The 13,202-nt window shown below is 44.3% G+C and overlaps 2 protein-coding genes across 3 annotated transcripts in view; one reads left to right on the forward strand and one right to left on the reverse strand.

The window, feature by feature from the left end:
* The window catches only part of STAT1 (signal transducer and activator of transcription 1), a 365,052-nt gene extending 357,621 nt beyond the window's left edge, over positions 1–7,431 (forward strand). For both annotated transcript variants that reach the window (XM_063116245.1, XM_063116244.1), the window contains exons 22-24: positions 1,321–1,393; positions 3,514–3,610; positions 4,757–7,431. In XM_063116245.1, coding sequence (XP_062972315.1) covers positions 1,321–1,393; positions 3,514–3,610; positions 4,757–4,780 — 194 coding nt within the window. In that variant the 3' untranslated portion in view covers positions 4,781–7,431. The remainder of the gene's footprint in view (positions 1–1,320; positions 1,394–3,513; positions 3,611–4,756) is intronic.
* A 2,504-nt stretch (positions 7,432–9,935) lies between these two features.
* GLS (glutaminase) overlaps positions 9,936–13,202 on the reverse strand; it is a 78,299-nt gene continuing 75,032 nt past the window's right edge. Inside the window, exon 18 of the mRNA XM_063116247.1 lies at positions 9,936–10,480. Within this exon, the coding sequence (XP_062972317.1) occupies positions 10,324–10,480 (157 nt within the window). The 3' untranslated portion in view covers positions 9,936–10,323. The remainder of the gene's footprint in view (positions 10,481–13,202) is intronic.

Below are 13,202 nucleotides of genomic sequence, written 5' to 3' on the forward strand. Positions count from 1 at the left end.
GGGGGACTGCACAAAAGCCAAGAAACCACTGAATGTTTGGGCTATTTGGGGAAATGGTCTTTTGTGGAGCACCAGAGGGTTAGATTGGGACCCAAGGCCTGAGTTTCTCCACCTCTGTGGTAAGGTTTATAATTGTAATTCTAGCAGTCCCTCTGTGTGTGTGTGTGTTTTTAAAATTAGCTTACGATCACAGTCCACATTAAAAGTGCCACCTTCCCCCCGCCCCCACAGCACAAAATATGGGTCTGGAACCCTGGGAGCAGTGGCTGGCTGTGGGGAAGCAGCTGTGGGGAAGTTCCTCAGGAGAAGCAGCAGGCATGTGAAGGTTTAAACATGGCTTCCCAAGCCTTTCAGCTAACCACCCCCCTCATAAGAACAGTAGAGGAGCCCTGCTGGATCAGAATGAGGGTCCATCTAGTCCAGCACTTGGTCCATACAGTGGCTAAACATCTGTCGACCAGGGACCAATGAAGTACGACATGGTGCAACAGTATTCTCCCACCCCTGTTCCCCAGCAACTGGGGTACATAGGCTTACTGCCTCTGATACTGGAGGTGTAGGACGTAGCCATCAGAGCTAGTAGCCATTGATAGCCTTCTCCTCCAGGAATTTATCCAGCCAAATTGGTGTCCATCACTACACCTTGTGGTAGTGAATTCCATAGTTTAACTATGTGCTGCATGAAGTACTCCTTCTTTTTATCTGTCCTGAATCTCCCTCCAGTCAGCTTTATGGGATGTCCCCAGGTTCTAGTATGAGAGGGAAAAACGTTTTCCTGTCCACGTTCTCCACACCATGCATAATTTTGTACACCTCTATCATGTCTCCCCTTAGCTTCCCCTTCCCAGTGTTGTTTTGCAGAGAAGAATCAGTTGTGATTTTTATTTTATTTATTTTTTTAAAAAAGATAAGTTGACTGCAAAATACACAGGTCTGGCTTAAAGACACAAACTTTGATGGGTCCTGTTGCATCCAGTGTAATTTCCAAGACTCTATTTCCATGGTCAGAATGATTATGGTCAGAGAGCTCCGGCTATTGGGCGGTATAGAAATGTAATAAATAAATAAATAAATAAATTTATTTTTTGTCTCTTTGGTTTTTTCCTTTTCTTTTATGATAAACTTTGGCTGCAGGTTGATCATAAGAGAAAATCTGTGCTGCCTTGGGAGGGAGCCCTGTTGAACTCAAGAGGACTTGCTTTCGAGTAGGGTTGCACTAGATGTTTTATAAACAAAAGTCAGGAATGCGTAGTCTTGGACTTGATGGCTCTGTTAGTTCCGTGGACGCTAAAGCGAGATATTTCTTCCCTTTCCTTTTAGCCTCGGAGCCCATGGATGTAGATGGTGGAGGAAAAGGATACATCAAAACTGAATTAATCTCTGTATCTGAAGTGTGAGTTTGCTGAGAAGACACCTGAGTTCACTTTCAAAACACTGGGCATTCACTTGTTTTAGACTTGTCACAATGTTATATAACGGTAGAAGGTGCGGGTCCCGCCAAGCCCCGCCCTCAGCCCTTCCTTACTGCTTGCGCAGTGCGCACATGTGCCTGCAAAATGGCCTCCGGGGACCATTTTGAAGGCACATGATCTCATTGATCTGTGTCTGTGCTGGCTCCGGAAGCTACAACATGGATTAGCCTACCTACCTCTCTTCACCATCACCAGCATGCAGTGATGCCTGCCGGCACACTCCGCCACGTCTGCCTGCTCTCACTTGACTTTTGCACTGGAAAAAAAAAAGTATGCCTATATAGATGTTGAAATAAACTGTGAATATTGGATATCGGTATAATGTGCTTCTTTAATTTGAATGCAAGACTTGCTGAAAAGGACGAGCAGATGTCCCCCGCCCCGAGTTTTTTATTCCATTTTATTTGTGTGTCGGGAAGTGGGAGGGGGCGCAGTGTTACAGTGATGTGGTCATTGGCTGTGTTGGGGTTGGCGAGGAGGCTGCCATCGGTGAATAAGTAGCTTCAAGGGAAACTCCCAAAGGAAGGCTCAGGACCACTGTGGGGGAGTGGCAGAGACAGGGCTGAGACCTAAGCTGGAGAGGGTGGTGCATTGGTGGTTTGGCATGAAAAGCAGCACTTGAGGGAGGCATCCTTCGCCTAACTGGGAAGGGGAGCCTGGTGTGTACAGTGCCTCCCCCCCTCTTTCCCCTTTCCATTTACCAGCCACTCCAGTGTGGGTGATCATTCCTCTTCTCAAATCTCTGTATTGTCTCCCTCTAATCTCTTGCTCCCATGTACCGTTTTACTTTTCTCTCCATGCTCCTCCTTGTTCTCTTTACTCCTTGGCTACTCCTGCCCCTATGAGCCCCAAATCACACCCTCTGTTCTTCAACTCACCACTTCTCTCCTTACCATTACAACTCTTGACCGCCTGGCTTCCACCTTGCTCCAATAGTGTATTTTATTGTCTGATCTTTAAAAAACAACTATTTCATTCTGACATTTAAAAAAACAACCTCCTCTATTTTTCCTTCTGTTCTCTTTCTCTTATGTGTGTTACCTCGAAATAACTTGGATTGTACGTCTGAGGGCAGGGGGTCTGACTTGTGTGTGTTGTCTAAGATGATTCTTGTCCGTTACATTAAAAAGTTTTGCTTTGTTTTTAAAAATGTGTTGTCCAATTAGTCAGAAATGCCTTTTTCTTTTTGTTGATTAGATTTTTTTTTTAAGGCTGCAGTTGTAGTTTTGATGCCACACTGGGACACTGGCTTTCCTTCCCCATGGTCTCTGACAGGCCTGTGGGTGGAACTGGCCCAGGAACATTGCGCTTATACTGTATGGAATGCGATAACATCCAGGCTTTTAAAGACCTAAAGTGACCTCCTTTTCTTTGCAGCATGCTTTAATACTTTTGCCTGTTGTGGTCCATCCTTCAGGGCCATTGTGCAAGCAGGAAGGAAGAGGTGCTTTCTAACGGATCAAGTTATGTCCTGGGGTATCGCTCACTTGGGAGATTATTAACCTCCTCAGTTCCCTCCCGACATATATTCAACCTGAACTGATGAAGCCTCTTGAGGGCTCTGGAGTGTAGATCTTTGGTCTGCGCTGCCTCTTGGTGGGACTTCTTTGTATTTGGCGGCCGATGCGTGAATATGGAATTCATGAGCAGTGCATCAGAGGTGAACGATACCCGCGTGTTAACCCCGTTCTTCCTTGCCACATTGGACTTCGATGCACGTGTGTTGAGGAAGAATGGTGGGATACTCCGATGGGCCCCATTCCCATTTGGTGCAGTCCTCCTGTGTTGGCAAGGACAGCACTTGAGTTTCAGGCCATACGGCGATTTGAGCCCAGCCAGTTTGGCTTCCGTGGGGCAAGGAAGGTCTGCTCTCAGGCTTTTCTTGTCCCTGGGCAACGTGCGTGGCTTACAGCACCACGACCCTAAGACGCTTCCTTAGGCAGAGGCAATTCTGCCAGGGCTGATGATCCAGCGTTGCTGCCAATTTCATTAGAAACAGTCATGTTCTTCTTCTTCTTTTTTGCCCCTTTGTGTATAGCAGACACCCTTCCAGATTGCTCAGCACCGAGAACCTCTTGCCAATGTCTCCGGAAGATTTTGACGAAGTAACACGCGTGATCAGCCCAGCGGAAATCATGGTGAGTACAAATGACAGCTGGGATGCTTTGAGGCCTGGCAGCCCCGTTGAGCTGCTTTGGGGACAGATGCAAAGAAACCGTGCAACGGTGTAGCCGTCCCTAAGCGACTAGCGTGGTATTTGTGACACAGGCCAATAGTGCTGGCTGCGTAGCTGTTAAGAAGCTCCACGTTTCTGCTGCGCAATACCTCCAGAAATGAAAGTGGGCCTCGCTTCCATTGGACATTTTGGCTGGAAGCCAAAGCCACGTCTCTGAGTCAGACCACTGGGTCCATCTAGCCACGCTTTTAGGTAGGGTTCTTTCCTTGCCCTACTTGGAGAAGCTGGGGATCGAACCTGGGACCTTCTGCATGCCAAACATGGGTTTTGTCACACTTGAGCTATAGCTCCCTTCCTGTAATTTTTATTATAATTGTAATCTACCTTGCTGCTGGAGGTCTTCTAGCCATCTGTTGAGGATGGCTTAAACTAGATTGCCTACACAGGGGTCCCCAACGTTTTTGAGTGGGTGGGCACAGTTGGAATTCTGTTATTATGTGTGTGTTCTCACAAAATGGCTGCCATGGGCAGGACTTGCCCGTTCACAAAATGGCTGCCATGGTGGACATGGCTGGTCGCAAAACACTCATTTCCCAGAAGGGAAACTGGTGAGGCTAAAAGAGAAGTAACTTGCCCCAAAATCTAAATACAAAGCAGAAGGGGAGGGGGGGCGCTGAGCTTCAAAATACCAAACCTGGCTTTTGAACACCAAGGAAGATGGCGCTGAAGTGCAGTATTCACTTTGCTGCATGCCAGTTTCCCAGTTAGAAACTGTAAGAGGGGCTCTTAGTTGCTGTTTTAAGTCAGAGCTGCTTCAGCCTTTACTTGAGGCAGCAGTAATCACCAATGACCAGTGCTCAGAGCATGGGGCAGAGTAGTTGGGCAGGGTCACATAATCCATCAACAACATGCACCAGCCTTGCGTAGTGCCCTCCAGTTGTTTTGTACTGCAATAGTCATCCCCCTTTGCCCATGTTTGCTGGGGCGGATGGGAGTTGTAGTCCAAAACATTTTGAGTGGGGGCATGGGTTTGAGGAAGCCTGGATGGCACACAGTAAAGTCAGGAGTCTTCTTTTCGTTTTGACAATCTGTGCTTTTTCTTCTCCAGATATGTTCAGAATACGCATCGTAAGTGCTTCCCCGGGGCAGTCTGCATCAAGACTTGAGTCACTTTCATACCTTTCAATCTGCAACTAGTTGCAATGGGTCTCCTAGGAGGCTCAAAACTCTGTAGTGCACAATGTTATCACGCCAAGCACTCTGTTTTATTGAAGGAGCAGCTTGAAAACCTAGAAATGCTTACGCTTCTACAAAATAGTTCTTTCACTAGCAGTCCTATATGTTGTATTTCCTGTACCCTATGCTGTGTCGGTCCAAGGTATGTGTACGTGCTTTTTAGTAAAAGTCCCCCAAATTGGAGGGGGATGTTGGACGCTTGCCTAGCTTCCCCAATAAAGCAGAATGTTATTTTAAAACCTAGCAGCAAGAATGGTTACGAGATGTTCAGACAACACAATAGTCAATGATGGGGCAATAATCAACTTAACAGTAGTTTATCTAGGGGGTACGCCCCACACAACATGATAATAATCCACCATGGTGTGGATTAGGAGCAGCGTTAACAATTAGTCCAAGCTGAGTTGACTCACTCATCCCCCTCCTTCTTTCCCCCTCAGCCCTCCCACTAGTATCCCATCAGCCATTGCTGCTGAAAATCTATCCTGCCAGCTGAACTAGAGCGGCAGCCACCGCTTTGACCGTTCTTGCCTTGCAACTCTGTGGCTGAACAAATAACCAACAGTGGCTGAGGAAATAAGCAACGGTGCCCTCCACATGACATGATAAACAGTGATGGGTTCAAAGACCCAATTCTGCACAGTGCTGGTTATTTGCATTGGTTACTTTGGCCAAATAACCAACCATTGGTTAAAAAACTCCCCCCCCCAAAACACAATAACCCATGGAGGGTTATTGCAAAAATCGAGTCAAAACAAAGCAGGACGTTGGTGTGGAAGTCACGGCCATTAAGTGTGTTCAACTTAGTCCCATTCTAGTATTAATGGCACCACTTAATGCCTTCACATGTTAGGGTGAGGATAGTTTTGCTGTGGAATCAGAGGCAGTGTGGTGCCACAGGGGCTTTGCAGCAGTGGAACAGGTAAATACCAGGGCAACAAAGGAAACAAGAATCGCTAAAATGGCAGAGCATTGGCAGGGGCGTGAAGAATAGGAATCTGCTCAATTCCTTTGCTCCCCTCTTAAGACGTTAGAGCTAAATTATACATTACAGGCAGATGTGTAGGTACTCACCTCTCGCCTTCTGCACTCCCTGTTCCTTTTCCTCTTTGGAGGGTTCAATGTCTCCGTCCCACTGTTTCAAAATGCCCCCACCCAAAGCCGCATTCCCCAAGAGCATGAGGGGAAAGGACATGTTTGCACCTACCATGTAATTTTGCCTTTAAAAAGGGGTTTTGGTTTGGATCCAGATTTGCACTGGATCAGGAGCCCTGATGGAAGTGGAGCGCCCTACTCCCTCCTTCCCATGGCAGCATCTCCTGGAAATGCTATACAGTCAGGAGAGCTTGCTGAATGGGTGAGCTGGGGGGATGGCTGGGGGGAAAAAACCAAAAAAAAAAATTGGGCAGAGGGACCTTCTGCCAGAGGAGCCTTTCTCCTCATCGAAGGCAGGTCATGGATCTAACCCTTAAAAGCACTTTTTACTATAGAGGTCAATCAATGCCACACATTTCTATTGGTACTCCTGCAATTGAGGCCCACATACAAGAATTTCAGTGGATACATTCGTTGAGGGAGGAATTGGATTCCCAGCAGCTTTAAAAGCAAAACATTCCAGATCATGTGTGACAAGGGAGGGCTCTTCCAGACTGATTTTGTGTATGGAACGTACAGTAGCGGGTAAAACTCTTTGACCCCGTTCAGACAACACGCTAAACCATGCTGCTTAACCACAAAATAGTTAACGGAATGCTTAACCATGGTTTAGTGTCGTCTGACACACGTTTTCCCTAACCGTCTGCCCCGTTAACTACATTGTGGTTACGCTCACTAAGGAAAACTTAACCACAAAAGGGTTTAAAGTCTTGTCTGCAAGCATTCTGCATGTGGTTAACGTTAACCACAGCTGAACATGGTTAAGCTAACCACGAAGCCCAGAACGTTGTCTGAACCAGGCCTTTGTGTGCCTCACTTAAGTCAAAAGATGATTTGTGCATGAAGCATATTTACTGCAGCCTTTAGTGCTTTGGTGTACAATCCTGAAAGCATTGAATCAAGGTCTGCCGTGCACGTTACATACTTCCATACTACACAGATAATAACCCCATTCAGAAGACACCTTAAACCACGGCTTTAACCATGGTAAATAAAGCAAAACGCGTTATTCACTGTGGTTAAAGCCACGGTTTAAGGTGTCTTCTGAACGGGCCCTTAGTCTTTAGAACCCTAGCAATAGACACACCTGGATGTTAGCTTTACAAAGCACTGCAGTGCAATCTTTTGTTATTGGGAAGAGAAAGGCATTGGCTGTCAGTTGCACACCTTCCCTAGTCACTCAACAAATATATGCTTTTAATGGTACTCTAAAAAATAAGTGCAAAGCATAACACACACTTCAGTGGAGAACAGTCTGTTGCAAATCAGGAGAGGAAAAAGCAAAATAGCAAGCTGAAGAACAACACACTCCTTTTGGTATGCTTGTTTATTATGTTGTAAAATGCAACACCATTGGATTTGTAATCCTGAAAATAAACCTTACTTTCAGAACTGGTACAGCTCAAGTATTTTAAGTTTAGATTGAGTCATGGGAAAACTGTCAAAAAGCAAAATACATTCATCATGGTTTATTCCCTACAATAAAGAATGTCAAATGTCAAGCCCAATCAGTCACAATTACTCAAGTGGGTCACTAAAAACAGTAATTGATAGTCCTGCTCTGAAGCTACAAAGGACACCAGTCCAACACAACACATCTACAAAAAGATGGGATTGCGGATTCTAAGACCATTGTAATAGTAGTGTACAAAGCATGAAGTTCGCTTTAATCCCTTTTAGACATTGTGATAAATAAGTAGAACGCTTATACTTCAAAATTGGCATGTGTGTGTTCTTGAACAAAACAATGTCAGCTTTTAGTAACGAATGTCACTAACCGAGAACTGAGGAATAACATAAATCCACAAGTGAAATGAACTGCCTCCAATGGACACATATATTTTACAAAATACAACTTCCTCTTATAATGAGGAAAAGCTAAAACTACCTTTGCAAAAGAAGCCGGTGCTAAAGTAGCTCCTATATAGTGGCAGAGGGAAAATATACTAACATAGTCTCTTATTAGGGGGAAACGGCTTCATTTGCTTGTATGCATAATTAATTTGGGGGGTAGCATTACTGTTTGATAAAGTAAATAATGATTGATAAATATAGTCTACTGAAATGTTTTCAGTTGTCAGGTTACATTTGAATAGTTTAATGGGAAGATGTATACCTGTCATCTGTTTTGGATAAAAAGCAGCTGTAAGGATTCACTCCTCTAGGCCTTTGCACGTGGACTTTACAAGGTTTAGTCTTACAGGACCACCAGGACCATTCAAGCCAAATTGCGAAGTACTCATGAGGAGTCGCAGGAAATTCAATTCCCAATTCAGCTAAAACAACTGTGGAGGAGTGAGGCAAAGAGAATGAACAAGGTTCTCGTGTGTTAAGTGAGCGGGATGTAGCACAAAAATAAATAAAATTGCGGAGTGTTTAAAAGAAACTCCCAGAGTTGTGAAGCGATGTTAGACCTGACTTTAAAATCAATAATGAGAGGATTTTATAAAAATAATAATAATGAAGGTGCTAGTACGAATAATCATCAAACTTTTCCTTTGGGAACCCACCTTTTCCATTGAGAACTCACCTTTAATTAGGTTGTTGCATGTGACCTACTTTGAATTTGTTTCAGTGTCTACCTCTGCTTTCTCCCCCTCCCCCCTTGCTCCTCATCTGCTCTACATCTCGTTATTCTTTCTCATTCAAACCCAGTAGAACAAGAAAGAGAAAAAAAACCAGCACTATGCCTGTGAGGTAACCCACGACCTTAGGTTTGCCTGCGACCCAATCTTTGGTCTTGATCCCCTGGCTGAAGTCCAATGGAAGCCCTCAGCTCTCCCTCACTTGCTGAATTTCAAACTTCTGTTTCCTTTTCTGTTGCATTTCCTTAAGGAATGACCTGGGCACAGGCCAAATTTGTGTCTCCCAACTCCGTTCTTAATTATCAATCTGCAGCAAAAAAAACCCAGCCTACTCAAGATCGATGCCTCACATTAGCTGTTTTTCCACAGAATGTGTATGATAGCATCATCAGCACCACATTTATAATTTATCTAAGGTTTATACAGAAGTAGCATAGCCCAACCCCCTCTCAAAACAACCCACAAACCATATATGTTGTTTATCTAGATTTGTTATGACATGGTGAAGGCCCATAGCAATACCACCGCTACTGCTTTGATCAGGCCCCAATGCATGAGTTACAGGCACAGAATAGGTGTCGTGGAGTTGTGAGTGTAGGGTTATATGACTAGCCAATATGTACCTGGTGACTTCGCAACAACTCTCCCTGACCTCTGCTGGGTATGAAGTCAAGGCCCCAGACTTCATTATCCACAAATGAGCTTAATCCAAAATTAGCACTTTTTGAAAACATCCAATTCTGTATGTAAATCCAGGTCTGTGACTGGAACAAATCCAATTGCCACTGCTAAAGAAAATACAAGGGAAAGCACACTTTTGCCGTGAGCCATGGTCCAGGCAGGACGGTGGAGTGGAAGCAGGTTTCAGTGACTGAAGAGTTATTTTAGCAGTTAAATGTGAGGGGGCAGGAGGGGGGACTGACAAGGGATAAGGTGAATTTGAAAGAAACCTCTGTCTAATATTGCAAAATTAATTAATCACATTCTTTTACCTTTTGGTCAAACAAACCTTGGAACAGATTCCCTGATTAAAACTGAACAACGGTTAAGCCTAGCTCACTGACTACAGTCACCAGGCTATAGTTTGAGAATTACATGATGTAAACAGGCCTCATGGGAATTTAAGAAACAAAACAAAAAACCAACTGAATGCAGATTTATGCGCAACACACCAAATCCACATCAGCAGCAACTCCTGAAATCTAGCAGGACCACGGTTAACACTTGCACACAGTAGCAGCCCCGTCGCACTGAGGCACACTTTCAGACGGCTTCATATATATATATATATATATATATATATATATATATATATATATATATAGCAAGCAGGGCAGAAAACAGTCTTGACCACGGAGTAAAGCTTCACAGAGAACCAAAAAATAAATAAGTAGTGCATAAAAGCCAACAACAGCTAATATTTCTTTTCTATCAGTGACACGTAGCACGAGGTAATATTGCTCACATTTAAGAATGGAGACTCTCGGGGAGGTTTTGCTTTGATTCGATTTTCTGAAAGAGGAAACTAGATTTCTCCTGTGTGCGCAACGAAGAAAGCTCCTGTAACACTGAAACAAAGCGACACTTCTGGAAAATATACAGCACTATCCAATAGAAACACACACGCCCTCCATAATCATTTCCCCACAATTAAATAGATGGGTCATTTCGATTCTTGGGATCTAACGGAGGAAGAGGGTTATAGTAAGCCATCCAGGTTTTTCTGTACAGTTTGACTTTCTTTTCCATTGGTGGAATCGTCTGGAGGTGTGTACTGAACCTGATATTCTTGAAGAATTTTAAATACATCGTGATGTCCAAAGTGCAAAGCTTCATCCATAGGCGTGTTGTTCCACCTGTAATAGGAAGGATTTTCAAGTTTAGTAAGAGGTTCTATACTTCTGTATAGAAAGCTCTTAAATACTGTGGTCAATGTATGGATTTGTTACATTTGTGTCCTTTCATCCAAGGAGCTCAGAACAGTATTTTGGAAGCCTGATAACCTTGTGGGGATTTTAGGCTGATGGACTGACTAGCCCAAATCCAAGCCCAACAGTCCAGACGCTCTAACACAGTGGCTGTCAGGTTTTGGAGGAATTGTCTTTTCCAGGGTGTGAGAAAGTAACCGTAAATCAGTCTGGCTCATGAGATCCTTGCTACTACAGCTGAGCTCCTCATCAGAGCTGAAGGAAGCTGAATAGGGATGTGCGAAGACTGACCTAGGCTTAGATCCTGAATCTAAGGGATCTCCCATGAGAAGAAGGGTTCTGCTCGCTTAAGGTCCTTCTGCCCAGTTTTGAGGACCCTACAGTTCATCCTCTTCAGGAAAGACTCCTGACCGCAACATTTTTAAGGGGCTGCCGTGGGAAGGAGGGGGCTAGGAAGTCCATTTCTGCCAGTACAGTTGATCCAATGCAAAACTGGATCCAACAGTTCCTGGGCTAATGCACGGATCTGAACTTAATTATCTACTAGCTTTTGCACTCCACCAATGTTCCCACACAGTTCTTGGCTCAAAATACATTTTAAAATGTGTATTTTGAGTGGAGGAAAAAAGTTTAAAAATAAGAATTTAAATTAAATGCAAATTTACATTTCAATTTTGTAATTTACAAATGGCAGTTTAATGATGGGATTTAGGGGTTAACACATGCAAAGGCAAGAGAGATCTGATGCAGACTATTTTGCCCATCTATAGTTCAGAGTCAATTTTGGACTCTTGCATTGCAGGAACTCCTAGCCCACTGAAATCACTAGAGCCGAGTACATTTAGGAAGAATGCTCAAGCATCCTTTCCATGACCGAGGTACAACATTTTAACACCGTTGAAAACTTGGACAGGTGATTTGGTGTCCTTTAGCTTAAGTCCATTTGTTTAAGCACCACCTGGTTCTGGCTGACAATTATTGACAGTGAGACATGGCAGTATGGCACCCAGTATGGCATGCATAATTATGTTTTGATGGTCCCTGGTCGACAGCTAGTTGGCCACTATGTGAACAGAGTGCTGGGCTAGATGGACCTTCGGTCTTATCCAGCAGGGCTCCTCTTACGTTGAGTATCAAATGCCCTTTAGCCATGGTCCTCTGACCCTGGGATCTAGGGTCAGTTCTTCTATGCCCTCTGGGGTCCAGAGGCCTAGCTCATTTACTCACACATGTTCTGAGGACTGTACATTCTATTCAACCACACTGGCTTTCAGTGTCCCTGATGATTATGTTGTTTTATTATGGTTTTAATTTTTGTGAACCGCCCAGAGAGCTTTGGCTATTGGGTGGTATAAAAATGTAATAAATAAATAAATATGTATGTTGTCCCTTCCTCTCCTGCATCTGGGTCCTGTTGATTCCTCCTGCCTCTGCATGAGAAATGCTGGCAGGTACTAAGGAGCTCTGGGTCTTGTAGTTCTGGAGAGAACATGTCCTAGAGCAGGGGGGCAACTTGTGGTGGTCCTGATGTTTTGGACGACAACTCCACTGGCTATCGTGGCCAGAGCTGATGGGAGCTGTGGGCCAAAACATCTGAAGGGCTACAAGATGTCCACCCCTGTCCTAGAAGAGAGCACACTTCTGTCTCTCAAAACAGACCGGAGGACAGCAGCTAGGTGTTCAGAGTGTTGCTTATTCTTTTCTAACACCGGTTACGAATGGCTCTCTAGTCACCCCAGATGGATAACGAGAAGAAACACCGCATAAACATCTTTGGGCATGATCTAACCTCAACCTGTTCTCTATGGTAATGTGCCAGGCCAGCCTACTCAGGCCCAAAGGGAGGTGTCCCCATTCCCCCCACCACCACCACCACCCTTGCTTGGGATTACGTCCATTTCATCACGCAACCACCAGCTCAAGCTTTTCACTGTTCTTTGGGCAACATGGTTTAGGAGGTTCCCCACTGCTGTTTCATAGTGCGGGGGCTTCGGATTCCAAAAAAAAGATAATACTACAGAGTCTGGATGGACCCCTTACTTTGTACAAGGCATGGTAACATCTGAGACCGTGCACCACCGCCTACCCCCATTAGGCCTAGTTAATATATCATTGCATTAAGGGTGAAATTCAAAAGATTCCCCCTCTCCCTGTGCCCCCCGAATCTTCTCCAAAGGGTTAGGGAACTCTCTGGAGCAGATTTGGGGCACAGATGAAGGGGTGCAGAGGAGGGGAGTTCTGTTGCACCAGCATGATGCTGGATGTCACCTAAAGGCTGTAAGGAGCTTGTATTTTTTCCCCTTCTTGAAAAGCAAATAAAATACAAAGCAATATTCGTATATGGAAGTATACTTTTGCTTTCTAAACACGGTGGCAAAGCAGCAACCATTCTGTTCCCCATAGAACACCTAATGTTAATTGTTGCATCATTCTTTGGAACAGCAAAACTTTCAGCCAGGGTAGAGATTAAAAATGGAAAGAAAGGGATACTATTGTAAATACCCTGCCTTTCTAAACTAAACCCTCAGCAGTTATTTCTCAAGCAAACTATTATTAAATAAATAGAATTATTTTTTAATATCAATGTATTAAAACTTTAAAATCACTTCACTGGCTGCTAATTAGTTTCCGGGCGAAGTATAAAGTGTTG

Source organism: Elgaria multicarinata, chromosome 2, assembly GCF_023053635.1.
Source record: "Elgaria multicarinata webbii isolate HBS135686 ecotype San Diego chromosome 2, rElgMul1.1.pri, whole genome shotgun sequence".
Classification (NCBI taxonomy): Eukaryota; Metazoa; Chordata; class Lepidosauria; order Squamata; family Anguidae; genus Elgaria; species Elgaria multicarinata.